Below are 27,792 nucleotides of genomic sequence, written 5' to 3'. Positions count from 1 at the left end.
ATTTCTTTGTGTCTTCTTCAGTTTCTTTCAGCAATGTTTTATATTTTTTGGTGTACAGATCTTTCACCTCTTTGGTTAAGCTTATTCCTAGGTATTTTATTCTTTTTGTTGCAATTGTAAATGGGATGGTATTCTTAATTTGTATTTCTGCTACTTCGTTGTTAGTATATAGAAATGTAACTGATTTTTTATGTTGATTTTGTATCCTGCAACTTTACCGGATTTGTTTATTACTTCTAAAAGTTTTTTGGTGGATTCTTTAGGGTTTTCTGTATATAAAATCATGTCATCTGCAAATAGTGACATTTGCACTTCTTCCTTTCCAGTTTGGATCCCTTTTATTTCTTTCTCTTGCCTGATTGCTCTGGCTAGGACTTCCAGTACTATGTTAAATAGGAGTGGTGAGAGTGGGCATCGTTGTCTGGTTCCTGTTCTTAGAGGGATAGCTTTCAGTTTTTCACCATTGAGGATGATATTAGCTGTGGGTTTGTCATATATGGCCTTTACTATGTTGAGCTACTTTCCTTCTATACCCATTTTATTCAGATTTTTTTTTATCATAAATGGATGCTGTATCTTGTCAAATGCTTTCTCTGCATCTGTTGAGATGATCATGTGATTTTTATTCTTCATTTTATTAATGTGGTCTATCGTGTTGATTGATTTGCGAATGTTGAACCATCCCTGCATACCTGGAATAAATCCGACTTGATCATGGTGTATGATCTTTTTAACATATTGGTGTATGCAATTTGCTAGCATTTTGTTGAGGATTTTTGCATCGATGTTCATCACTGACATTGGCCTGCAATTTTATTTTTTTTGTGTTGTCCTTTTCTGGTTTTGGTATCAGGGTAATTTCGTCTTCGTAGAATGAGTTAGGGAGCTTCCCCCCTCCTCAATTTTTTGGAAGAGTTTGAGAAGGATAGGTATTAAGTCTTCTTTGAATGTTTGGTAGAATTCACCAGGGAAACCATCTGGTCCTGGACTTTTATTTTGGGGGAGGTTTGTGAGTACTGTTTCGATCTCCTTACTGGTGATTGGTCTATTGAAATTCTCTACTTCTTCTTGATCCAGTTTTGGAAGGTTGTATGATTCTAAGAACTTATCCATTTCTTCCAGATTGTCGAATTGGTTGCCATATAGCTTTTCATAGTATTCTCTTATAATCTTTTGTATTTCTGAGGTGTCTGTTGTAATTTCTCCTCTTTCATTTCTGATTTTACTTATTTGAGCCTTCTCTCTTTTTTTCTTGGTGAGTCTAGCTAAAGGTTTGTCAATTTTGTTGATCTTTTCAAAGAACCAGCTCTTGGTTTTATTAAATCTTTTTATTGTTTTTTTAGTCTCTATTTCATTTATTTCTGCTCTGATTTTTATTATTTCCCTTCTTCTACTGATTTGGGGCTTTGTTTGTTCTTCTTTTTCCAGTTCCTTTAGGTGCATTGTTAGATTGTTTATTTGAAATTTTTCTTGTTTGTTGAGATAGGCCTGTATTGCTATAAACTTCCCTCTTAGAACCATTTTTGCTGTATCCCATAACTTCTGGCGTGTCGTATTTTCATTTTCATTTGTCTCCAGGTATTTTTTTATTTCTCCTTTGATTTCCTCGTTGACCTAACTGTTGTTCAGTAGCATTTTGTTTAATCTCCGCATATTTGTGGCTTTTCTGATTTTCTTCCTATAGTTGATTTCTAGTTTCATACCGTTGTGGTCAGAAAAGATGCTTGGTATTATTTCAGTCTTCTTAAATTTATGTGGACTTGTTTTGTGGCCTAATATGTGATCAATCCTGGAGAATGTTCCATGTGCATTTGAAAAGAACATGTATTCGGTTTTTGGATGGAATGTTCTGTATATATCTACTAGGTCCGTCTGTTCTAGTGTGTCATTTAAGGCCAATGTTTCCTTATTTATCTTCTGTTTGGATGATCTATCCATTGGTGGAAGTGGAGTGTTAAAGTCCCCTACTATTATTATGTTACTGTCTGTTTCTCTGTTTATCTCTGTTAATAATTGCTTTATATATTGAGGTGCTCCTACGTTGGGTGCGTAGATATTTACAAGTGTTATATCCTCTTGTTGGATTGTTCCCTTGATTATTATGTAATGCCCTTCTTTGTCTCTTTTTACAGTTTTTGTTTTAAAGTCTATTTTGTCTGATATGAGTACTGCTACCCCAGCTTTCTTTTCATTGCCATTTGCGTGGAGTATCTTTTTCCATCCATTCACTTTCAGTTTGTGAGTGTCTTGAGGCCTGAAGTGTGTCTCTTGTATGCAGCATATATATGGGTCTTGTTTTTTTATCCAGTCAGCCACCCCATGCCCTTTAATTGGAGCATTTAGTCCATAGACGTTTAAAGTAGCTGTTCATAAGTATGTCTAACTGCCATTTTTTTTAACTTTTTTTTCTCAGTGTCTTAGTAATCCTTCTCTGTTCTTTTCTTTTTCTATACAGAGTTGATGGTCTCTTTAGTTTGACCTCTGTCTGAAAGCTGTACTCTTTAACTCCCCTCCTCCCTCATTTTATGTTTTTGATATCATGTCTAACCTCTTTTTTTGTGCATTTGTTTCCATTACCCTATTATCATGGAAATAGATGATTTTTCCTATTTGTGGTCTTCTCTTTTCTCCTCAAATCAGTCCCTTTAACATTTCTTGTAGTACTGGTTTCTTGGTGACAAACTCCTTTAATTTTTGCTTGTCTGGGAAACTTTTTATCTCTCCTTCCATTTTGAATGATAACCTTGCCGGGTAGAGTATTCTTGGCTGTAAGTTTTTTTCCTTTTAGCGCTTTAAATATATCGTGCCATTCTCTTCTAGCCTGTAAGGTTTCTGCTGAGAAGTCAGCTGATAGCCTTATGGGGTTTCCTTTGTATGTAACTTGTCTTTCTCTTGTGGCTTTTACGATTCTCTCTTTATCTTTAATTCTGGACATTTTGATTATGATGTGTCTTGGTGTGGGCCTCTTTGGGTTTATGCTGTTTGGCACTCTCTGTGCTTCCTGTACCTGGATGTCTGTTTCCTTCCTTAGGTTAGGGAAGTTTTCATCTATTATTTCTTCAAATAGATTCTCTGCTCCTTTGTCTCACTCTTCTCCTTCTGGGACACCTATAACATGGATGTTAGTGTGCTTGATGTTGTCCCAGAGGTCCCTTAGACTGTCCTCACTCTTTTTAATTCTTTTTTCTTTTACCCGTTCAGCTTCGGTGATTTCTTCTAGTTTTTCGTCCAGCTCACAGATCCGTTCTTCTGTATCCTCTACTCTGCTTTTGAGTCCCTCTAGTGAATTTTTCATTTCCAGTATTGTATTCTTCCTTTCTGATTGGTTCTTTTTTATATCTTCCATTTGTTTCTTGACATTCTCACTGAGTTCATCTATTCTTCTCCCCAGATCAGTGAGCATCCTTAACACACTTTGTTGGAACTCTCTGTTGGGTAGGTTGCTCATTTCTATTTCACTTAGTTCCTTTTCTGGGGTTTTGTCCTGTTCCCTTACTTGTATTGTATTCCTTTGCCTCGTCATTTTGCCTCTTTCCCTGTGCTTGTGTCCACGTATTAGGTAGGTCAGCTACGTCTCCTGCTCTTGCGTAGGTGACCTTATATAAGTGATGCCTTAGGAGGCCTGCAGTGTGCTTCCCTCAGTTCTCAATTTTCCAGCGGGGACCCTATGTGGGCTACGTGTGTCCTTCTGTTGTGGCGTGTTTGCTCTCCCTGTAGGTGCCAAAGGAGGCTGAGTTATGCTCCTGGCCAGCTGTTGTAATGCTCAGCTGCTTGTAGTTGTTGTGGGCCCTTCAGTCTCTTTATCAGGTGTGGGGAGCCCCAGCACAGTTGTCTGCAAGCTCTAATAGCACATTTGCGTTGCAGTATTTCTTTTAAGTGAGTAGGCCCCCAGCATGGCAGGTTCTTAGGCTCAGGGGCTTACAATTGCTATAAGCCTCCAGCCTTTAGGTCTCTTGTCAGCTCTCTGAGGATTGCAGCTGCGTGAGGCTGTCCTCAGGCACAGGAACACCCAATTGTTTCAGGCTTTGGACGGTGGGGCAAACCCCCTATGTGGGTCTTTGAGAAGCACAAGTCTTCTGCAGCTGACAAGCCCCACAGCCCACAGGTCCACACACACAGTCAACACAGTCCTGCCCCGTTGCGTGCCCCGACCTCCTGAAGTGGACCCAGTCTCTCTATGGCGGGAGCCCCACGCATTCCACCACCGCCCCACACTCTCTACCAGCTCCTTGTGCACACCCTACCCCACTGAAGTGGGCACGGTCGCTAGGCTGCGGAGAATCCAGTCACCAACCTGTGCAGGCCCTCAAGTTGCCTGAGGGCTTGTTGTTGGGTTGGGCCAGTCCCTAGGGTGAGCTGCCTGCTCTGGCTGAGCTGGATTAAATCAATGCTCTAGTGGGTGGGGCAGACCCTGGGCTGGTAGGCCCCAGGGAGAACTCCAATGGTGTCTGTGTCAGCAGGCCCACACCAGGCCACAACCATGGCTGCTGCCAATGTTCTAGTCCCTGGAGAGGTCTCACCTCTCACTGTGATGCACTCAGAACCTATGAGGTGAGTCTCTTTTCACCAAAGCACTGTGCACCTTTCTTTCTGGTGATTTTAGGTTGCTTTCTGAAACGGGTGAATTTGTGCATGGGCCCTTTAAGAGCCGGTTTTAATTTCTTTGTGAACCAGCTTTTCTGGGAGTACTCCACAATGTTTTAGTAGCAGGCAAAGTCAGATATTATGCCATTCGTCTCGATTGTGCTGTGTCCACAAAATGCCTACGGCGGGAGTGCTCCTGGCTCAGGGCCCTGCTCCTTCAGGGAGGGCTGCGGAACTTTGGGCTGCTCCCAGGCCAGCTGTGAAGCTGGCGGCTTGTGAATGCGGCGTTTTTCCTCTCCAGAAGGGAGTTTCTGTCTCTTCCACCTCAATTAGGATTGTCCTTTGTTGCAGGAGTTCCTCTTATCCAGGTTTCAGTTCTCTCTCAGGGGTAATTTTTCCATGAGTAGTTTTTAAATTGGCTGTGTCTGCGGGAGGAGGTGAGTTCAGAGTGTGCGTACGCTGCCATCTTGACTTCTCTCCCCCTTCCCCCTATTGAATGGTCTTGACACCCTGTTGAAAATCAGTTGACCATAAATATGAGTGTTTTTCTGGACTCTCAATTCTATAATGTTGATCTGTATGTGTATCCTTATGCCACTGTCACACTATTTTGATTACTGTAGGTTTGTAGTGATTGTTGAAATTGGGAAGTGTGACTCCTCTGATTTTGTTCTTCTTTTTCAAGATTATTTTGGCTATTTAGGGTCCCATGCAATTCCATATGAATTTTAGGATCAGTTTATCCATTTCTGCCAAAAAAAAAACAGTTGGAATTTTGGCAGGGATTGCATAGAATCTGTAGATTAACTTGGGGAATACTGCCATCTTAACAATATTGAGTCTTCTAATCTGTGAACATGGAATGTTCCATTTATTTAGGTCTCTTTTAATTTCTTTCAACATCATTTTATAGCTTTCAGTGTAGAAGTCTTTACACATCATTGGTTAAATTTATTCCTAAGAATTTTATTTTTTTGATGCTATTGTAATGGAATTTTCTTATTTTCCTTTTCAGATTGATCATTTAATATGTAGAAATAGAACTGAATTTTGTATGTTGATCTCATATCTTGCAACTTTGCTGAATTTATTTATTATCTCAGTTTTTGGTGGCAGTAGGTCTAGATTCTTTAGGGTTTTCTCTATATAAGATCATGTCATCTTTGACTAGAGATAGTCTTACTTCTTTCTTCCCAATCTAGATGATTTTTTTTTCTTTTTCTTGCCTAATTGCCCTGGCTAGGAATTTCAGTACAATATTAAATAGAAGTGGTGAGAGCAGACATCCTTGTCTTGTTGCTGATCTTAGGAGAAAACTTTGTCTTTCATCTGTAAGTACGATGTTTACTGTGGACTTTTCATAGATGCCCTTTATCAGGTTAAAGAAATTCCTTTCTATTCCTAGATTTAAAAAATTGAGTGTTTTTGTGGTGAAATGGTGTTGGCTTTTGTCAAAAGCTTTTTCTGTATCTATTCATATGATCATGTGTTTTATTTCTCTTTGTTCTATTAATGTTGGATATACAGTGATTGATTTTTATGTTGCACTACCCTTGCATTCCTGGAATAAATCCCAGTTGCTCATCGTGTGTAATCCTCATGTGCTGCTGGATTTTGTTCGCTAGTATTTTGTTGAGGATTTTGCATCTGTATTCAGAAGGGTTATAGGTCTTTATTTATCTTGTGGTGGATTAGTCTGGCATTGGTATTAGCATACTACTGGCTTCATAGAATGAGTTAGGAAGTGTTCCCTCCTCTTCTATTTTTTGTTAGAGTTTAAAACGAATTGGTCTTGATTTTTCTGTACACATTTGGTAGAAATCACCAATGAAACCTTCTGGTTCTGGGATTTTTTTTTTATGGGACATTTTTAAATTACTAACTCCATTTCTTTACTTGTTATAGGTTGAGTCAGATTTTCTGTTTCTTCTTGAATCAGTTTTGGTAGTTCGTGTGTTAATAAGAATTTGTCCATTTCATCTAGGTTATTTAATTTATTGTAATATAATTGTTTATAGTATCCCTTAATAATCCTTTTTATTTCTGTAAGGTTGATAGTAATGTCCTCTGTTTCATTCTTGAGTTTAGTAATTTGAGTCTTCTTTCTTCTTGTCTTGGTCACTCTGCTGTCAGTTTGCAATTTTGTTGAAAGAATCAAATTTGTTCTTTTCTAATTTTTCTCTATTATTTTTATATTCTCCGTTTCATTTATTTCTGCTATAATCTTTTCTTCCTTCTGCTTAATTTAGGTTTAGTTTCCTTTTCTTTTTCTCTTTTCTTAATTTGAAAGGTTAGGCTATTGATTTGAGATCCTCCTTCTTGTTTTTTAATGTAGATGTTTACAGCTAGAAATTTCTCCTGAGCACTGCTTTCACAGCAACACAGAAGTTTTGGTATGTTGTCTTTTCATTCATCTTAAAGTATTTTATAATTTCCCTTTTGATTTCTTCTTTGACTCACTGTTATTAGGACTTTGTTTAATTTCCATATAATTATGAATTTTCAAAATGCCCTTCTGTTAATGATTTCTATTTTCATTCCATTGTGGTTGGAGAACACAATTTGTCTGATTTCAGTCTTTTTAAATACATTGAGATTTGTTCTGTAGCCTAGCATGTGATCTGTCCTGGAGAATGTTCCATGTGCACTTAAATAGAATGTGTTTTCTTTTATGGAGTGGTGTGTTCTATAGATGTCTGGCAGGTGTAGTTGGTTTATAGTGTTGTTCAAGTATTATATTTCCTTTTTGATATTCTATCTAACTTTTCTGTGATTTAAAGGATGGTATTGAAATCGCCAACTATTAACATTGAATTGTCTATTTCTTCCTTCCTTCAGTTTTGTAATTTTTTGCTTCATGTATCTTCCTGCTGGGTTTATCCTTTCATCATTATAAAATGTCACTCTTTGACTCTTGTAACAATTTTTGTCTTAAAGTCTATTTTATCTGATAGTAGTATCGCTACTCCAGCTTTCTCATGGTTGCAATTTTCATAGTATACCTTTATCCATCCTTTGACTTTCAACCAATATTTATTTTTGCTGTTTTCTTTTAGTAGCCAATAATTATTGAGTGATTGCTGTATATAAAGGTAAACCTATTTATCTCTGCCTTTCCTATTACTTAAATTTCCTTTCCCTGTACTACTTCTAGTAGTAGGAAAAGTTATAGCATAGTCTTGATGTTTAAGAAAAGAAACTATGGGAAAACTCATGCATGGCATGTCATGTAATTAATGTGAAAGAAGTCCATAATTTTAAAGGAATCTGGTTGAGCCCATAGACTTAATACTTACAGTAGTAACGACATTTAAATATTTGTGGGTGTTCTAACCACTTTCAGTTTATAAGACACTCCCATACTCTACTGGGAACATAACCTAGGTCCATCCCTGGGCAGTATTATCTGTGGTTATGGTACCAGGTTGATAGTGGTGGAAACCAAGGCTTGGAGCTCTCAAGAGTCATGCTCAAGCTCTGGGACTCCCTGTACCATGTGGTCATCTCCAGCAGATCTGGGCACAAGCCCCAGCTCCATTAATCCCCGGCTCACCTGTGGGCCCATGTCCACCTCACCACTCATCTTCTGAAGGAAAGTGAGCAGAATTCATTTCATTTAAACCTTCTACATATCTTTTTCTTCCTTCTCTAAGTGATTCTCAGAGGCCTTAGAGAGGCCTGAAGGACCAAGACAAGGGTACTCTGCTCGTGATGTGACTTCCCTGAGCCATGAAGTGGTTGCTGTATTTTGTTACTAAATGTGCTCCCCTTGCTGTTCCCCTTTCCCGTTTTAGAGAGATGGGACCATATCACCACCACAACCAAGAGACCAGGAACAACCAGAGCTCCGGCAAAGCCTGCAGGTAACACAGCCGCTCTGACGAGGGTCATAAGGAAGGACCCCGTGGAGCTCCCTCTGGGATAATGTCCAGATGAGCTACCTAGTTTAACTAATTGACTTTCTTTATTATGTTTTGGGGCCCCCTGAAGAAAATGATTTTGACTTGGCTGACGCCTTGGATGATCGACATGATCGAGATGATGGCCGCAGGAAACCAAGTGCGGGAGGAGGAGGTAAGTGATGGCTGGTTGAAAGCACTGACCAGCAGTGTAGCTCCCTGGTCAGGTTGTAGCTTGTTTAACTACAACAGCCCACAGAGCCACTCTGTCCTGGCAGAGCTGGAGGCACTTCAAGGCACAGGAGAACCCTAAAACAGTGGTTCTCAAACGTTCTGGTCTCAGGACTCCCAAAATTATTGAGGATCTCAAGGGCCTTTTTTTATGTGGGTCATATCTATCAATATTCATCATCTTTGAACGTAAAACTGAAAAAAATATTTAAAAAGAACAATAATAAACCCATACACATTAACATAAATAGCATATTTTTATGAAAAATTACTGTTTGGCAAGACAAAACAAAATTTAGTGAGAAAAGTGGCATCATTGTACGTTTTTCCAAATTTCTATAATGTCTATCTTAGCAGAAGAGCTAGACTGATATCTGCTTCTGGATTCAGTTGTTGTGGTTGAAGTCTATGAAGAAAATCTGGCCTGATAAATATGTGGTTAAAAAAGGGAAGAATATTTTAATAGATTTTTCAGATCTTTGTAGACATTCTTCTCTGATAAGGCACCCAAATTTGACCAGTGGTTGTTTCTTTCTTAAGTGCAGTGTGTAATGTGAAACCATATCAATGAGCTTTCTATACTTGATTCCATTAAACTCCACAGGGCTCTCTTATATTTTCAATGAACTTTTACCCATTCATGGTTTTGTACATTGTGCATTGGTCATTTAGAAAATATTGGTGTCCTGAGGTCTTTTGAACTTCCAAATAATGCCACATATCATTATGCAATACCCCAAAATCACATTTGTTAATATCACCACCGATCTCACTAGAAAAAGTCTAAGTATTGGCAAGCTGTTAAGCTTACAGTAGTGGATATAGATTTTTCAAAATTCTAATTTTTGTTTGAAATCTTATCATTGGCAACAAATAGTGCCAATAGTTTTCCTTGAAGTGACAGCCTCATTTCATTCATTTTCAAGAAAACATCTGCCAAATGTTCAAGCCACCATAATCGTAGTTTGACCATCATTCATTCCTTCTAGTAAAGGTGGTCTTCTATGACACAAAGCAGCTAATACAACTTAGAACTGAAACAGTCACCCAAGTGCTTTGTTAAGTCAACTATAGCACTTTGGAGTACAACAGAAATGCTTTAGGCATACTTCTCCTTTCATCACACAGAATAGTAAAAGATGTGTACTCAATGGTTGAGCTATAATAAAATTAACTTTTCTGTTTCCTTTTATTCGTTTTCTATTGCTGTATAAAAAGTTATCACAAACCTAGTGAGTTAAGACAATATGCATTTACAATTTACAGTTCTCTTTGGTGAGGAGTTCAGGAACACCTAGGCTGAGTTTCTGTTCAGGGCCTCCACAGCTGCAGTCAAGGTGTCCACCAGCTCTGGGGTCTCATCTGAGGCTGGGTTCTCTTCCAAGTTCATGTGGTTGTTGGCAGACGACATCTCCTTGCAGTTGTAGAACTAATGGCTGCTTGCTTCTTCAAGACCAGCAGGGGAGAGTCAGTGGAGGAGATGGGGGAGAGGAAGACTAACTCTGTTGCTTCTAGTGTCTGAGCTCTGGAATTCTTCACCCCTGTTTTAAAGGGCTCACCTGATTAAGTTTGGCTCACCCAGGATAATCTCCCTTTTGATTAATGCAAAGTCAAACTGATTTGGTATCTTAATTACATCTGCAAAATCCCTTCAGTTTTGGCATGTAATATAACCTAATCACAGGATGATAGCCATCCTATTCATGGTCCTGCTCACACTCAAAGTGATGGGATATACAAGGCGTGGACACTAGTGGGGGAGAAGCCTAGGGGTCCTTTTAGAATTTTGCCTACTGCATTCATTGAGGACGTTCTTAAGTGGCAATCATTTTCTGGGGATATTGGACAACATTAATTAACACAAGTTTCTTGTCGCTGAAAACTGTTTTTTGACACTGAAATGTTGTTTTCTCCAGGTTTTTCAGACAAGGATCTTGAAGACGTCTTAGGGGGTGGTGGATACAAACCTGACAAGGGCAAAGGTAGGAGCATTGATTTGTCCAAACACCTTATTCTCACTAAGAACGTGGTCACACAGTAACCAGATTGATCGAGCCATTCTTACTCAGCCTCTGGGAAATGCGGTAGTTCCCAGACATCCTGCTTGCAACTTGGGGTTCACTTGGAATGATGTGGGCTGTGCAGCTCAAGACGGGGAGATTTATAAGCCAATTTGGAAAAGCCACACATTTCCCCTGACGTTCTTTAAGCCAACGTGCTGCCTGGGTTAATGTCTCCATCCTAGCAGAAGCTGTTTTTCGAGGCAGTACCACTTACAGTAACTGAGGGTCAGGGGACTCACTGGGAACAGCCTCCCTAACCTGGGGGTCCTGTCACCCTTGGGATGGGAGGAGCAAAACTCGTGACAAAGAGACCCATATCAAGACAGGCATCTTTTAAAATATATTTTGAAATAGTTTAAAACTCACAAGAAGTTGTAAAAACGTTTAGGAGAATTCTTGTGTACCCTTCACCCAGCTTCCCCTAATGATAATCACCTTACATAACCATAGTACATTGTCAAAGCCAGGACACTGACACTAGCACAATACTGTTATCAAGTCACATACAGACCTTATTCAGATTTCATCAGATTTTGCATGCACTCGTGTGTGCGTGTATGTGTACACATGCACAGGTGGGTCTGTGAAATGTTATCATGTGTAGATTTGAGTAACCATGACCACAATCAGGATGCAGAATGCAGAACTATTCCATCACCACAAGGAAACTCCCTCATGCTAACCCTTCATAGTCATGCCCTCCCCAAGGCCAGATATTTTTAGTTCCCCCAAAGCCACCAAAGATTAAACCTGTTATCTTAATACTGTATATGTCAAGATATGATCCTAGTATGGAGAGAATGTTAGCCAGACTTGATGTGGCAAAACAAGTTATGGTTGTAATTTGTGATTGTTACATATGGTTGTAACCTGTTATGATGGTATGTTGTTGTGATTGTAACTTGTGGTTATGATGGTAAGTTGTTATGGTTGTAACTATGGTGATGGTAACCTGTTATGATGGTAAGTTGTGGTTGTAGCATTTTGTGGTGATAACCTGCTGTGATGGTAAGTTGTGGTTGTGACTTATTGTGGTTATGAGTGTGACAAGTTTTGAGTGTATCTGGTTGTAACCCTGCTACACTCTCCACAATCCTGGCTTGTGGCACTAGCATTTGCTCCTTTCTTGCAAGAACTGTGTGGTTTTCATATGGGAACAGTGTTCTCTCTGATTAAAGGATACTGTAGTCAAATCTGTCCTTCAAAACACCTTTCCAGACAGTGTCATCTTGAGTAAAAAGCTCTGAAAGCGTCTATAGGAAACTCACAGATGTCAGGAGAACATGGAACATTTAAAGGGCAAACCCAGCAAATTAGCCAATTACTCCTGGGTGACAAATGGTATTTCCAAGTGGTGAGATGAGGGCAGTAGTAACGTGTGTAAGCACATGCACGAATGAAAGTCTGAGTGACATGTTGGGGGGTTTCCTTATTAAAAGTACATGTTGAGCAAGGAAGAAGTGTTAGGAAATTCTTTAATTAGGCCCATATTTGAACTTCTCTTGTAAAGAAGGATCAATTGATAGCTGAAGTTATACCCTCTGTCATTATAAGTGTCAGTAAAAGAAGATAAAGGAGTTCCAGCAAAAAATACAAGTGTGAAACTGAAACATGGTTATGATAAGCACACGATGAAATTCTCAGACACTGTCCTCTATGCACACATGCTAATGCCGTGAGGGAAGATAAAACATCACATTTAAATTAGTGATGGTCTTCAGCATAAACACAATCCTAATTCATTCATTTTCCGACCTTGGGTCTTAGGCACATAGACTCAACTATAGTTTTGGAGTGTGTTTCTGAAATAATGTTATCTGCTATATATATTTTTCTCAATAAAACATTTCTACTGGCCCTGTAGAAGCCCTGTATTTTGTCTGTAGGTGATAGTGACAGTCCCGTCTGTCACAGTCCCATCAGCCTCCTCCATTCCCTGGCACTTTCACTGACTGAGAAACTTGAGGCTGATAAGTTTCAAGTCCTCGTTATCCCCGCTGTGGTCTATGCCCTAGTGTATGCAAGCCTCTACTCCCACTCCCCCAGAGTTATTCTTTGGTCCCCAGTGACTTCTAGATGGTCACAGCCCTCTGTCCCATGTGACCTCTGCAGCATTTGATCTTGATGACCACCTGCTTCTTCACATTGTTTCCTCCTGAGCCCTTCCTGGCACTCTCCCACTTTCTGGGTCTCATTCACATCTTCTTCCTAAACACTGTCGCCTGCTGGGTCTGTTTCCTTGGGTATCCAATTCAGCATGTCATTGTCTTCCCCACTGGAAGAGAATGGTATTAGAAACCAAGATCAGGGTGTTGAGTGTGTTCATTACTTAGGGGGATGTTGCTACTTTTATACCCTTTAAGTGGGCAGAAGTAGGAAATAGGAAGTATATGGATGTGTATACTAAACCATTTATATGCATTTATCTATAATTATTTCTGTGTCTATTCATCAGTATCTATAGTAACCTAAACATGAGTTCATACTTATGTCTCCAACTGTAATCCAGTGCCAACAGGCTTATTTTAGTCTTCCTTTCTTGCTTATCTGTAACTTCCCTCCCTGACAGTGAGAAACCTACCATCCACCAACCATTTGCTTGCATGCTCAATTCTGGTATACATGTATAACACTATCAGAATTGTTAACCTGTACCCCTGTGAGAAACAACTTCATCAACTAGAGTCCAGTGTTTATGTTTAGTTTCTTTTGTCTTTACCTTACAGTTTACAACGTTTTTCAGAGTTACTTGGGTCAGTTCCTTTATCCCTCCTCATCCATTCAGTACAGTTATGTCATGCATGTATAATGTAGTTAGATTTATTTGTCACAGTCTGCGTTCCATCCTGGGATCCCCCACCCACCTAGTTGATGTTTTGTTTTGTTCTTTTGCTTGCATACGTGAAAGTTCACTCTTTGTGATATACAGCTGTATGGGTTTTTACAAATGCGTGTAGTCATATCTCCACCACCCAAGTACCATACAGAACAGTTTTGTCACCATAGAAGTACTCTTCAGTACTCAGCCACTCTCCCCTTCCTCAACGCTAACCTAACCTATTTTCTGTTAGTGCAACCACTGCTCTTTCTACCGTCTCCATCGTTTGCCTTTTCCAGAATGTTCATATAGTTGGAATCATACAGTAGGTAGCCTTTTCAGATTGGCTTCTTTCACTTACTAATATGCACTTAAGCTTCTTCCATGTCTTTTCATGGCTTGAGAGCTGCTTTCTTTTTAGCGCTGAGTCACATTCCATTGGATGTACCACAGATTGTTTACCCATTCACCTACTGAAGGACATCTTGGTTGTGTCCAGTTTTTAATGATTATGAATAAAGCTGCTATAAACATTTACATACAGGTTTTTGTGCAGACATAAGTTTTCAGTTTACTTGGGTAAATACCTAGGCGTATGGTTGCTGAGTCATATGGTAATTCTATGTTTAACTTTACAGTACACTGCCCAGCTGTCTTCTCAAATGGCTGTACCATTTTGCTTTACCACAAGCAATGAATGAGAGTTCCTGTTGCTTCATATCTTTATCAGCAATTGTATTGTCAGCTTTTTTGGGTTTTAAACTTTCTAATAGGTATATAGGGGTATCTAATTATTTCTTTATTTGTATTTCCCTAATGAGAAGTGATGGTGAGCATCTTTTTATATTTTCTTTTTATATTCTTCTTTGGTAAAATCTGTTCAAATTTTTTGCCCATTTAAAAAATTCAATTGTTTGATTTTATGCATTCTTTATAATCTGGATACAAGCCCTTTATCAGGTATATGATTTTGCAAATATTTTCTCCCAGTCTGTGCCTTGTCTTTTCCTTTTCTTAATAGTGTTGACAAATAAAAATATTTATTTTTATAAAGTTCAATTTATCAATTTTTTCTTTTATGGATCATGCTTCAGTGTTTAAGAACAACCATGATCATGAAGATTTTTTTTCTTATGTCTTCTTCTAAGAGTTTTATAGTTTTAGCTTTTTCATTTAGGCTTTTGCTCCATTTTGAATCGATCTGTATATGGTATGAGATAGGGATCCAACTTTATTCTTTTGCATGTGGATATCCAATTGTCCTGGCACCACTTGGTGACAAGATTATCCTTTCTCCATTGAATTGTCTTGGCTCCTCTGGTGAAAATCAATTGACCGTAAGTGTAAGAGTTTGTTTCTGGACTCTGCTCCATTGATCTCTGTGGCTGACCTTCAGCCAATACCAGACTGTCTCTGCTGGGCATGTGCTCAACTTGAGGGCGACCAATCCTATGTGGAGAGTTTATCAAGCTCCCTATGGTTGTCTCACTTCCCCACCTCTCTGTTAAGTCCCTGGCTAGTTGATTGGTTGGTGGCTTGCTCAGGCTAAAGGAGCTCTTGGCTCTCCCTGTTCACTTGCCACTGAGATTGCCACATTAACTGACAATGCTCCAAGTCAACATGGGTCCACTTTGGCAGCTGCAGTGTGGTTGCTGGTTTTTGTGGCCTGTGCACCCCTGCTGAAAGACTTGGGGGAAGGGGGAATGAGAGCAACCCTGGGCAAAAAGGCCATACACTCCAGATGTTCTCACTGGAACTAAATCTGTTTCCTGAAATGACTGTCTTTGATTGTCCAGGGTTATAGTTACTTTTTGAGGAGAGCGTTTGTTGACTTCCTCACTCCCTCATGCCAGAAATCCTCTCCCCTAGTATCTTTTGAATCTGGAAAATTCTTTCTCTTTGCCTCCCCTCAGGCCTAGGCCCATATCACTTCCCCATGGGTCATTACCTGAACCTCTTAACTGGTCTCCTGGCAACAGTTTGTCTTCCATGCAGCTGCCAATGGGAGCCATCAGGAACATGAAACTGATTTGTCAGTCCTCTGTTTAAAACTATTGTGTAATAATGAAACGACAGCCCAATTTAAAAACGAGCATAAGATTTGAACAGATACTTCATAAAGGAAGTTATGTGAAGATACTCAAAATCATTCTTCACTGGGGAAATACAAATTAAAACCACAATGAGATACCACAACACACCCACCAGAATGGCTAAGATTAGAAAGACTGACAATACCAAATGTTGGTTGGGATGTGGAGCAACTGAAACTCTCATACATTGTTGGTGGGAGTGTAAAGTTTCTTATAAGACTGAATGTAGACCTACCCAGTGACCTGGTAATTTCACTCCTATTCAAGAGAAATGAGAGCGTATGTCCAAAAAAGATTTGTAAAAGAATGCTTATAGCAGCTTTATTTATAATAGCAAAATAAAATCTGGGAGCAGCCCAAGTATCAATAGGAGAAAGGATAGACAAATTGTGATATATTTATATATTCATACGATGGGATGAATTACGGATACACATAGAAACCTGGATAATTGCCAAAAACATTACACTGAGTGAAAGAAGCCAACGAACAAAGAGTACATACTAGATGAGCCCAATCATATGAAGTTCTAATACTTGCAAAACTGATCTATAATTTTGGAGATGAGACCTGTGCCTGCTGGGGTTGGGATGTGGGCAGGGGCATTTGAGAACTTTCTGGGGTGATGGTAACATTCTATATCTTGGTGGAGGTATGGGTCTCACATGTGTATGCATCTGCCAAAACTTATCAAATGATATACGTGAGATTTGTATATTATATGTAAATTTTACCTCAGAAAAGCAGTCATAAACAAATGTGAAACTCTAGGTAATATGTTTAGGGGTGAAGTGTACTGATGTCTGACCCTTACTTTGAAATGCATCACAAAAATAAGAAAGATTGGTGAATGGATGGACATATGATAAAGCAAATAATGCACAGTGTTAATGATAGAATCAGGGTGGTGAGTATAGGAGTTTTCACTGTACAGTGTTTTCAACTTTTTTGAATGTTTGAAATTTTTCTTAATGGTGGGAAAAAATTTTTTAAGAAACAAATGAAAGTCTCTTTGGCTCCCCACTGCCTACAAGGTAAGTTCCAGCCCCTTAGCCTGCTGACGTATCTTTCTGCCCTAGACCACCAGGTTCCTTTCACCTCCAAGCATGCAAGTGGACTGGTAGGTGCATATCTTTGTGCCTTCATATGCTGTTTCTCTGTCTAAAATGCTTTTCCGCCAGATGAATCCCTTCTCATTTTCCAGAGTGCTAGGCTACTCATCCCTTAAGTGACACCTCAAAGATCACCTCCTCTCTGGGGGCTCGCCCTCTGGGGCCCTCTTCCCCCTACCCCAGCTTGGCACTGCTGCACAACACCCATCTCCTGCCTCTGGGTTCTCCGGAACCTCCGTCATCCTGCTGGTACAGGATAGCACGTATCATACTGAATCACACCGAGTCACGGTTATCTTTTTCACTCCTGCTAGATTTGGCTTCCTGGAAGCAGACATCTTTTTCCTTGTGTATCCCTGACACCCCCAGTAATAGTTTGCTGAAATGAGGGGGACTAGGATGGCACAAACATCTGGCTCTCTGCCCTCTCGTACACACCTCCCCATGAAGGGTAGAGTGACACATTTGATTGGCTAGGCTGATAACCCTCTGGGCCACATTAGTGATGGAGTCATGGCATGAAATATTTTCTGCTGGACCCTGGAGGGGGTGAGGGAGCCCAGGGCCCTCCATATAGCTTGCTGGGTAAGTGTATACTCATAGTTTGTGAACTCTGTGATCTGCTCTGTAAACCCAGCTTTCCCCTAGGTGAGCTCCAAGGTGTTTTGGGGAGAGGAGAAATAGCAGGAAGCTTCCATCTGGCCTCAGGCCATGTCCTCTGACAGTGCAGAGAAGCCCTTACCTTGAGGGTGCTGAGGGACTTGTCTAGCCTATTCATAAAGTGAATACCTTACATGATCTTCCTCTGGCCCCTTGCAACTGTTCTCCATTGGTAAAGGATCTGGAGGGCAGGAGGAGTGTCATTAGCACCCCCAGATCACTCCCACTGGCGTGTTGGTCAGAAAACTCTGATAAGTTGACCCAAGGAATTAAATGGGGATGAGAGAGGAGGGGCTGGGCTGGAGGGAGAGAGTGGGTCGGGGTGGGGCATCAAGGGACAGGCCATTTGCTGCTGCTTTCCCCTCCCCAAGGTGACAGCCTTCCCACGTGAGTCTGCCTTCTGCCTTCCTTAAAGACCGTTCAGGGACAGTCGCTAGTCCTCGCTCTGACTGGCTGTTTTACCCCTGCTTGTTCTCGCTGGCCCTTCTTGAACTTCTGGGTCTGCTCAGAGCCAGCATTTTGGTGACCAGCTCTTTCAAGTGGCAGTCCTTGGAGGCTTGGATGGTAGGGGATGGGTGTCTTCAGGGAGGGCCTTTCTTTTGCTTCAAGTGCAAACCCTCCCTGCATTGTGAATAACCTCGTAAAGAGAGGAGCGCCGCCTGGTACTTCGCCCTGGAGCGCTAGAGGTCTGACTCGCTCTGCCTCACTGTGCTGACGCCTTTCTTCCAGCTGCCACCTCCGGCCGCCGGACCTGCGGCCTCCACGCTGGATTCCCTGCAGGATATGCTGCTTGTTTGTAACTACTGTGGGCTCACGGGGCAGAAAATACCACGTCATTTTTTTAGTCAGAAAAGAAAATTTGATGTTAGAATTAAATTGAGCACCTTCTTACTGCCAGATGGCAATTTCTAAGGCCAAAAGCACGTAGTTCTTAAAAACTGAGGCAAGAATCAAAACCTGTACTTCTAAAGAGAAACACTCTCCTCCAGACGTGTCTGGGTCACACATGTCAGCTGTCTTAAGACGTCCCCAAGTATGAAGCATAAACACCATCGCCTTTAGTTCCCAGGGTTAACTGAGAAGATGTTAGGACAAGATGTTATGGGCTGTGGTCAGTTGACTGTAACTTCAAGTGCTATTTCCCTCTGCATGCAACCTTGTGGTCCCCAGGGGGGACCTGCGGGAGCCTCTGTCTTTGATTGCCTCCCGGGCCTTTTCATAGACAGCCTCCTTGGCTCTCCCACTTGCCTCGCAGGGGCCTAGACTCAGCAGACTGCTGCCTGCCTTCGAATTTTCATTGCATTTGTTTCTCTTATAATACCACACGTGGGAAGCCTTACTTAGGCCTCTGTGCTTGCTCCCTGTCTGGAACCTCCAGTCTTCTGGAGTCTTCGAGCCCTCAGGTTTCCTTACTGTTGTTTTAAAATTTTTTTTATTGTGGTAAAATAAACATAACATAAAATTTACCATTTTAACTATTTTTAAGTGTTCAATTCAGTGGCATTAAATACATTTACAATATTGTGCAACCATCACCGTCATCCATCTCCAGAACTTTTCCAAACTGAAACTCTGTCCCCATTAAGCAATTGTGCCCCATTCTCCCCTCCCTGCAGTCTCTAATAGCCAGTATTCTGCTTTCTGTCGCTATGAATTTGACTACTTCAGGTACTTCATATAGGTGGAACCATACAGTATTTGTCCTTTTGTGTCTGGCTTTTTTCACTTAGCATAATGTTTTCAAGGTTCATCCATGTTATAGCATGTGTCAGAATTTCCTTCCTTTCTAAGGCTGAATAGCATTCCATTGTATAGATATAGCACATTTTGTTTATGCAGTCTCCCTATTGTATCCTTGAAGAAAACATTTCTCTTCCATTTTTACTGTATTTACAATCACTATCTCGAAGTATCTGGGCCCTCCCATGATCCCTTACAAGCCATCAAGTTAATCTCATGTAACAGGGAATTGGGTTTCGATGGGAACATAATCATGGCAAAAGAGCTTAAGTGGAAGGGCTTACCCTAGAAATGTTGGCTAAAACCCATCAGACGTCCACTGGCTACTTGGTGACCACCAAGTCCCATAGGTGGTCTGCCCAGCTGTGGGTGCAGTGAGCCAACTGGGGGCCTTGCAGCAGGAGATAAAAAGTTAGAGATTTGCCCCCAGACAGCCCTGATTCCCTCTGAACAGCCCTTTCTAGATCTTTTGTCTGTATGACTAACTACTCCTTTGGGCCTGTGTCCATATTTTTTTCAGCTTTCATAATGTGAAGAAATAGGATGTTTCAGATGAGAGGAACAGCTCTCTGGTTCTAGTGTTCTAGGATGTGAAGAGACCCATGTTCTCCCTCAGAGCCCCTGCCCCCAATACACATACACATGTGCACATGTGCATGCACACACAGGCCCACACACTCAGGAGTGCAGCGTGAACACAGGTGTTCTCCAAGATAACCTCTTTGGTATCTTCGGAGCGTGATATAGGAAGGTGGAGTTGCAGGGCTCTGTGTCAGATTGGGACAGGGCATCTGTCATGTTATCTAGAGGGTGAGTGTTCTCATCCCTGAGGTGGGGATGGAGGAGATCCGGGCCTTGGAGACTTTCTGGAACAGTGAAGAATGGCATCCCCAGTGGTTAGCCTAGGCAGCCGTGTTCTGGCCGATTTTTTCAGTTTCATTTGACTTTGTAACCATGCGTCATTTGAAGATAGTCTTTTTCCCTCTTCGTTTATTCATTTTTTTTTAAATTTAAAATTTTTTTATTTTGCAGTTCTGCTGCCACTTTTTTTATGATGAAAATTTTTTAAAAATCTAAAGTTCCTAGTTGGAGCTATTGGAAGTCTAGAATACTTACTAAAAGTCCTTAAATACTTGGCTATCCCTCCTAGCAGTTCTAGATAGAATCTTCCCAGTGTTACGTGACTCTCCATGCCCTTGGCAAATCAGATGTGTCAGGCACTCACTGTGAGCCCAGGGTTGTGCTGTTGTCAGAGAAGGGCAAATACGTGCCTTGGATCCCTGCCTCTCAGGTATGTGGCTGTGTGGGACTCAAGCCTGACGTGTGTGTACATGTGTGTGCATTGTTGTCATTTGTATTTGAAGATGCTGAGTGTATAACACTTGTTTTGACTACAGGGCTTGTTTATGACTTCCTCACTGAGGCAAAGCCTCCTGTTCTGCCGTGGTGGCTATAGTATAGGAGTCCTCCTAGCTACGGTGGGTGCTACAGCTCTCGGTCCCTATAGCTGTGGGGCTTGCTATAGCTACAGCGGTTGCTATAGCTCTGGCAGGCACTATAGTTTCAGGGGTCCCTATAGCTACAATGGCCGTCCCTGTAGCTATGGCAGTTGCTATTGCTATGACGGTGGTCCCTAGAGCTGGACATTCCATATAGCTAGCTATGTGTATAGATTTCTATACTCAAAGCAAATCACAGTAAGAGATACGCTGTACTGGGGCATTTCTAGTACAGTAGAGAGCTACTCCAATCTTGGTGGTACGTAATATCACTGTGAACTCAGAAGGCAGGTGGGGATACGGAACGTGCTGTCCTTGGAAACGAAGATCCTGTAATGATCTGTGAAAGAACCTCTTCGAGCTCTCTCTCCAGTTGTGGGGAAATAGGAGAGATTTGCTTGGGGCTTGCATATTTTAAGGATTTTTTAAAAATTATATGAAAAATACTTGTTTATTGTTTCACCATCTAGGAAGGATCATCAGGAATACTTCAGAATATATGCTTGCAATACTTTTTCTATGCATAAGTATACGTTTGTAAATATTTGTGTTGATTTTTATAAAATGGGATCATGCTACCTTTTTAGATAGTTTTTGATTCACTAATACCCTGAATATATTTCTCTGTCATTCAAGAGTGCTCTAAAACATCATGTCAGTGACTGCATAATATTGTTATACCATAATTTATTTAACCAGTACCTATTTTTGTACAGAGGTTTTTTTCTTCCAGCTTTTTACTACTAGACACAATACTGTGATGAATATCCTCATAGCCAAATATACAAAACTTTCATTGTCAGATAAATTCCTAGAAGCTGAATTGCTGGGTCACAGGCGGTGTAAAGTTTTAAAGAGGCGACTCTTCAAGTGTACTGCCAAATGGGACGCCATTAAGATCATAGTACCAGCATCCATTCCCGCCGCCGGCAAGCAGACAGGGGCCTGTTTGCTCATACCCTCACCTCCGCTGGGTATTATAGTTTTTTTTTTTTTAATTTTTTGTTTATTGCAGTAACATTGGTTTATAACATTGTATAAATTTCAGGTGTACATCATTATACTTCTATTTCTGCATAGATTACATCGTGTTCACCATCCAAATACTAATTACAACCCATCAGCACACACATGTGCTGAATTATCCCTTTCGCCCTCCTCCCTTCCCCCTTCCACAATGGTAACCACCAAACCAATCTCTGTCTCTATCTGTTTGTTTATTGATGTTATTATCTACTACTTAATGAAGGAAATCATACGGTATTTGACCTTCTCCCTTTGACTTATCTCACTTTGCATAATACCCTCAATGTCCATCCATGTTGTCACTAATGGCTGGATTTCATCCTTTCTTATGGCTGAGTAGTATTCCATTGTGTATATATGCCACACCTTCTTTATCCATTCGTCCCTTGTTGGGCACTTAGGTTGCTTCCAAGTCTTGGCTATTGTGAATAATGCTGCAATGAACAGAGGGGTGCGTGTATCTTTATGCATTGGTGTTTTCAAGATCTTTGGATAAATACCCAGCAGTGGAATAGCTGGATCATATGGTAGTTCTATCCTTGATTTTTTGAGGAATCTCCATACTGTTTTCCATAGTGGCTGCACCAGTTTGCACTCCCACCAGCAGTGTATGAGAGTTCCCTTCTCTCTACATCCTCTCCAACACTTGTTGTTGCCTGTCTTGTTAATTATAGCCATTCTGACAGGCGTGAAGTGATATCTTATTGTAGTTTTGATTTGCATTTCCCTGATAGTTAATGATTTTGAACATCTTTTCATGTGCCTGTTGGCCATCTGTATATCTTCTTTGGAGAAATGTCTGTTCAGGTCCTTTACACATTTTTTAATTAGGTTGGTAGTTTTTTTGTTGTTGAGATGCATGAGTTCTTTATATATTTTGGAGATTAAGCCCTTATCAGATGTATAGTTTGCAAATATCTTCTCCCAATTGTTAGGTTGTCTTTTCATTTTGTTGATGGTTTCCTTTGCTGTGCAGAAGCTTTTTAGTTTGATGTAGTCCCGTTTGTTTATTTATTTTTTTTTTGTTTCTCTTGCCCGGTCAGACATGGTGCTTGAAAATATGTTGCTAAGACCGATGTCGAAGAGCATACTGCCTATGTTTTTTTCTAGAAGTTTCATAGTTTCAGGTCTTACATTCAAGTCTTTAATCCACTTGGAGTTAATTTTTGTGTATGGTGTAAGGTAGGGGTCTACTTTCATTTTTTTGCATGTGGCTATCCAGTTTTCCCAACACCATTTGTTGAAGAGACTTTCTTTTCTCCATTGTATGTTCTTGGCTCCTTTGTCAAAGATTAGCTGTCCGTAGATGTGTGGGTTTATTTCTGGGCTTTCAATTCTATTCCATTGATCTGTGTGTCTGTTTTTGTGCCAGTACCATGCTGTTTTGGTTACTATAGCTTTATAGTATATTTTGAAATCAGGGAGTGTGATACCTCCAGCTTTGTTCTTTTTTCTCAGGATTCCTTTACCTCTTCGGGGTCTTTTGTTGTTCCATATAAATTTTAGGATTCTTGATTCTATTTCTGTGAAAAATGTTGTTGGAACTTTGATAGGGATTGCATTGAATCTATAGATGGCTTTAGGAAGTATGGACATCTTAACTACGTTAATTCTTCCAATACAAGAGCACAGAATATCTTTCCATTTCTTTGTGTCGTCTTCAATTTCTTTTAGCAATGTTTTATAGTTTTCAGTGTACAGATCTTTCACCTCTTTGGTTAAGTTTATTCCTAGGTATTTTATTCTTTTTGTTGCAATTGTAAATGGGATTGTATTCTTAATTTCTCTTTCTGCTACTTCGTTGTTAGTGTATAGAAATGCAACTGATTTCTGTATGTTGATTTTGTATCCTGCAACTTTACCATATTCGTTTATTACTTCTAAAAGTTTTCCGGTGGATTCTTTAGGGTTTTCTATATATAAAATCATGTCATCTGCAAATAGTGACAGTTTCACTTCTTCCTTTCCAATTTGGATCCCTTTTCTTTCTTTCTCTTTCCTGATTGCTCTGGCTAGGACTTCCAGTAATATGTTAAATAGGAGTGGTTAGGGTGGGTATCGTTGTCTGGTTCCTGTTCTTAGAGGGATAGCTTTCAGTTTTTCACCATTGAGGATGATATTAGCTGTGGGTTTCTCATATATGGTCTTTATTATGTTGAGGTACTTTCCTTCTATACCCATTTTATTCCAAGTTTTTATCATAAATGGATACTGTATCTTGTCAAATGCTTTCTCTGCATCTATTGAGATGATCATGTGATTTTTATTCTTCATTTTATTAATGTGGTGTATCACGTTGATTGATTTGCAAATGTTAAACCATCCCTGCATACCTGGAATAAATCCCACTTGATCATGATGTATAATCTTTTTAACGTATTATTGTATGCGATTTGCTAGTATTTTGTTGAGGATTTTTGCATCGATGTTCATCAGTGATATTGGCCTGTAATTTTCTTTTTTTTGTGTTGTCCTTTGTCTGGTTTTGGTATCAGGGTAATGTCGGCTTCATAGAATGAGTTAGGGAGCTTCCCCCCCTCCTCAATTTTTTGGAAGAGTTTGAGAAGGATAGGTATTAAGTCTTCTTTGAATGTTTGGTAGAATTCACCAGGGAAACCATCTGGTCCTGGACTTTTATTTTGGGGGAGGTTTTTGATTACTGTTTCGATCTCCTTACTGGTGATTGGTCTATTGAAATTCTCTACTTCTTCTTGATCCAGTTTTGAAAGGTTGTATGATTCTAAGAATTTATCCATTTCTTCCAGATTGTCGAATTGGTTGCCATATAGCTTTTCATAGTATTCTCTTATAATCTTTTGTATTTCTGAGGTGTCTGTTGTAATTTCTCCTCTTTCATTTCTGATTTTACTTATTTGAGCCTTCTCTCTTTTTTTCTTGGTGAGTCTAGCTAAAGGTTTGTCAATTTTGTTGATCTTTTCAAAGAACCAGCTCTTGGTTTTATTAATTTTTTCTATTGTTTTTTTGGTCTCTATTTCATTTATTTCTGCTCTGATTTTTATTATTTCCCTTCTTCTGCTGATTTGGGGCTTTGTTTGTTCTTCTTTTTCCAGTTCCTTTAGGTGCATTGTTAGATTCTTTATTTGAGATTTTTCTCGTTTGTTGAGATAGGCCTGTATTGCTGTAAACTTCCCTCTTAGAACCGCTTTTGCTATATCCCATAAATTCTGGCATGTTGTATTTTTATAGTTTTGTATCTTTGCAGATTTGAGAAGTGCAAAATGCTACCCTGTTTAAATTTGCATTTCTTTGAATCCAAGAGAGGTGAAACACTTTTCACCTCTGTCTTATTTGACACTTTTTAAATATATTGTGTGAATTGCCTGTTCATGCCCATTGCCCACTTTTCTATTCTGTATCTTTTCTCATTGATTTGTGAGGGCTCCTTTTATATTAGGGATTATTAAGCCCAATTTCTTCACATCCTTGCCAACACTTATTTACCTTTTTTGGATTATAGCCATCCTAATGTGCGTGAAGTGGGATCTCATTGTGGGATTGATTTGCATTTCCCTAATGACTAATGATGTTAAGCATCTTTTCATTGCTTATTGGCCATTTGTATATCTCTTTGGAGAAGTGTCTATTCATGTCATGTGTTCATTTTAAAATTGAATTATTTGCCTTTTTATTATAGTCTTATAGAAGTTCTTTATATATTCTCAATACTAGTCCCTTATCAGATACACAATTTACAAATGTTTTCTCCTGTTCTATGGGTTGTCTTTCTACTTTCTGGGTGATGTCCTTTGAAGAACAAAAGTTTTTAATTGTGATGAAATCTAATTTATCCATTTTTTTTCTTTTATTGTTTGTGCTTTAAGTACTGAAGTTTTTACTCTTGATATGGTCTTTTCCATTCCGGGTTTCTGGCTTCAGGGTCATGGTTAGAAAGTCATCCCTTCCCCCAAGACAATATAAATGTTGTTTTCTTATAGTGCTTTTATGGCTTCTTCTGTTTTCTATTTATTGGGATCTTCCTTCCACAGATGGTATTGGATTGGATAAATTCATTTTATGCCAGTGTTTCATCAGCTGTCCCAATACCATCTTTTGCATGGCATGCATTTTGTAAAGGAACTGGGTTCAGCCTATGCTCAGAGGAAGTGAACAGAGCTTGGTAGCCAAACAAGGATTGAAGCAATGACACTGGCTTGGCTAACTCCAATGGCAAGCCTGTGTGGCTGACTTCAGTTTAGATTCATGCACCAGAAGGGACGGAAGGATCTAGAATGACTGAGTTTTTAGTTTTATTTTCCAGTTATTCTTTAGCCTCACAATATTTTCAGCTCACATACCCATCTGAGCAATGAGTTGCCCACAGAATGGGATCACTTTCTTTTTGAAGAGGAATAACATTTTTTTGTCATCCTCTTAGGATAATGCTTTTCTACATCACAGACGGTCAGATAGTCAGGAATTCCTAGAGACTTGAAGTATTGAGCTTTTGCGCCTTTTTGACAGCCTGGGGAAGGGCCAGACTTTCTCTCCGTGTGCCTGGGAGAGACAGTAGGCAGGGGGCTGTCCTGTTTGTATTTCACAGAACACCCTTGTAGCTCGAGGTCATACAGATTGTGAGACTGATCAGGTTTTGACAAGGAGAGAGAGACTTGGGGACACTCAGCTTCATTCCACCTCGAGGTGAAGGAAATAGTAGGTTGAATTGCCCACAGATCTAGTTGATTCAATTCCAATTCAACTAGAAATCTAGTGACATGAACATCAGCAGAGGACACCTGTGAGGGGCTTGCCCCTACCCTTGACAATGGCCACCTTCAGCACAGGCGGACTCCAAGTCCTCACAAGTGACCTCGCTGCTGATGTGTTAATGCACAGGGTGACTCCTGTCCTCCTTTCTCCTAGGCTTTCTGCAACAGCAGTAATGGTGTTTTTTAAATGTCGGTGCTCCTTGTTTTATAATAACCATTCCTATCCAATCAGGGATCTTTATAAAATGCACTTATCTCAAGGATTCAGCCCCAGGTGGGAACATAACAAACCTCATTGCCCCCCACTCCCACGAATAGACTTTATTTTTTAGAGCAGTTTTAGGTTCACAGCAAAATTGAGCAGAATGTATAGAGTTCCCTTCCCATATGCCCCCCGCCCCCACGCTCCTGCGTCCTCCCCCATTACCAATACCCCAACCAGAGAGGGGGACATTTGTTACAATCCGTGAAACTGCATCCCCCAAGACTCTTTGATTGGTGAGGGAAGTGCCAGAGTTCATTGCCTGCAACATTCCAGGACAGTTGCTGCTAAGAACCCTGGGCTCTGGGAACACAGTCTCCCTTCATTAATGAGCATTATGCCCTGAGAAGAAGAGGGTGACGTGGAGGGAGTGCTCAAGGCTACTTACTCTCCTGAACTGGACCCCCCAGTTGCTTGTCAGGGAGCTGCAGTCTGGGGAAGTGTGTGTGTGTGTTTTCTATGAAATGTTACTGCGTGGGTGGATTCATGTGAGCACCGCCACAGTCAGGATAAAGAACACTTCCACCACCATGAGGATCCTGCCTGTTTTCCTCTTATAATCGCAGCCGGTCCCTTCCTCTCCACCCTCCCAGAACCCTGTCAAATGCTAGTCTGTTCTTCATCTCTGTGATATTTCAGAGCCTTATGAATTTCAAAATACTGGATAAGGGCTTGTCAGCCTGTGTTTGTTTATGTTCCAAGAACAACTCAAATTATATGCCAAGCTAGATGTAGAAGGCCTTAAAAACTCTTGATTGTCACATAATCCTATAGTATATCGTAAGGGTGCCGTGGATGTACCTAAGTTACGTGAACATCTGGATTTGAAGAAATGCATATAAAGCACTAGGCACAGGAGGAAAGGAAACTGAAATGTTAACTGTAAATCTCTCTGGGTGCTGGGATTATGAATTATTTTTATGCCAGTCTTTCATCGTTTTTTTAAACCGTTTTACATGAGCATGTTTGTATAAGCAGATAAAGAAGAAATACTTCTTACAGGGGACACACATAGTGTTGTCAGTCAGAGTCAGGCTCACCCGGCAAGGCCTGACTCCGCCACCTGGCGGCAAGTCCC

The 27,792-nt window shown here is 40.3% G+C and overlaps 1 protein-coding gene across 1 annotated transcript in view; it reads left to right on the top strand.

Moving 5' to 3' along the window:
- Positions 1-27,792, top strand: part of CD99L2 (CD99 molecule like 2) — a 96,657-nt gene that overhangs the window by 57,338 nt on the left and 11,527 nt on the right. Inside the window, exons 3-5 of the mRNA XM_058534886.1 lie at positions 8,379-8,447; positions 8,575-8,658; positions 10,631-10,696. Of these exons, the coding sequence (XP_058390869.1) occupies positions 8,379-8,447; positions 8,575-8,658; positions 10,631-10,696 (219 nt within the window). The remainder of the gene's footprint in view (positions 1-8,378; positions 8,448-8,574; positions 8,659-10,630; positions 10,697-27,792) is intronic.

This window comes from Diceros bicornis, chromosome X, assembly GCF_020826845.1.
Source record: "Diceros bicornis minor isolate mBicDic1 chromosome X, mDicBic1.mat.cur, whole genome shotgun sequence".
Taxonomy (NCBI): domain Eukaryota; kingdom Metazoa; phylum Chordata; class Mammalia; order Perissodactyla; family Rhinocerotidae; genus Diceros; species Diceros bicornis.
Note: the sequence above shows the minus strand (reverse complement) of the source record. Positions and strands in the feature narration are given on the sequence as shown.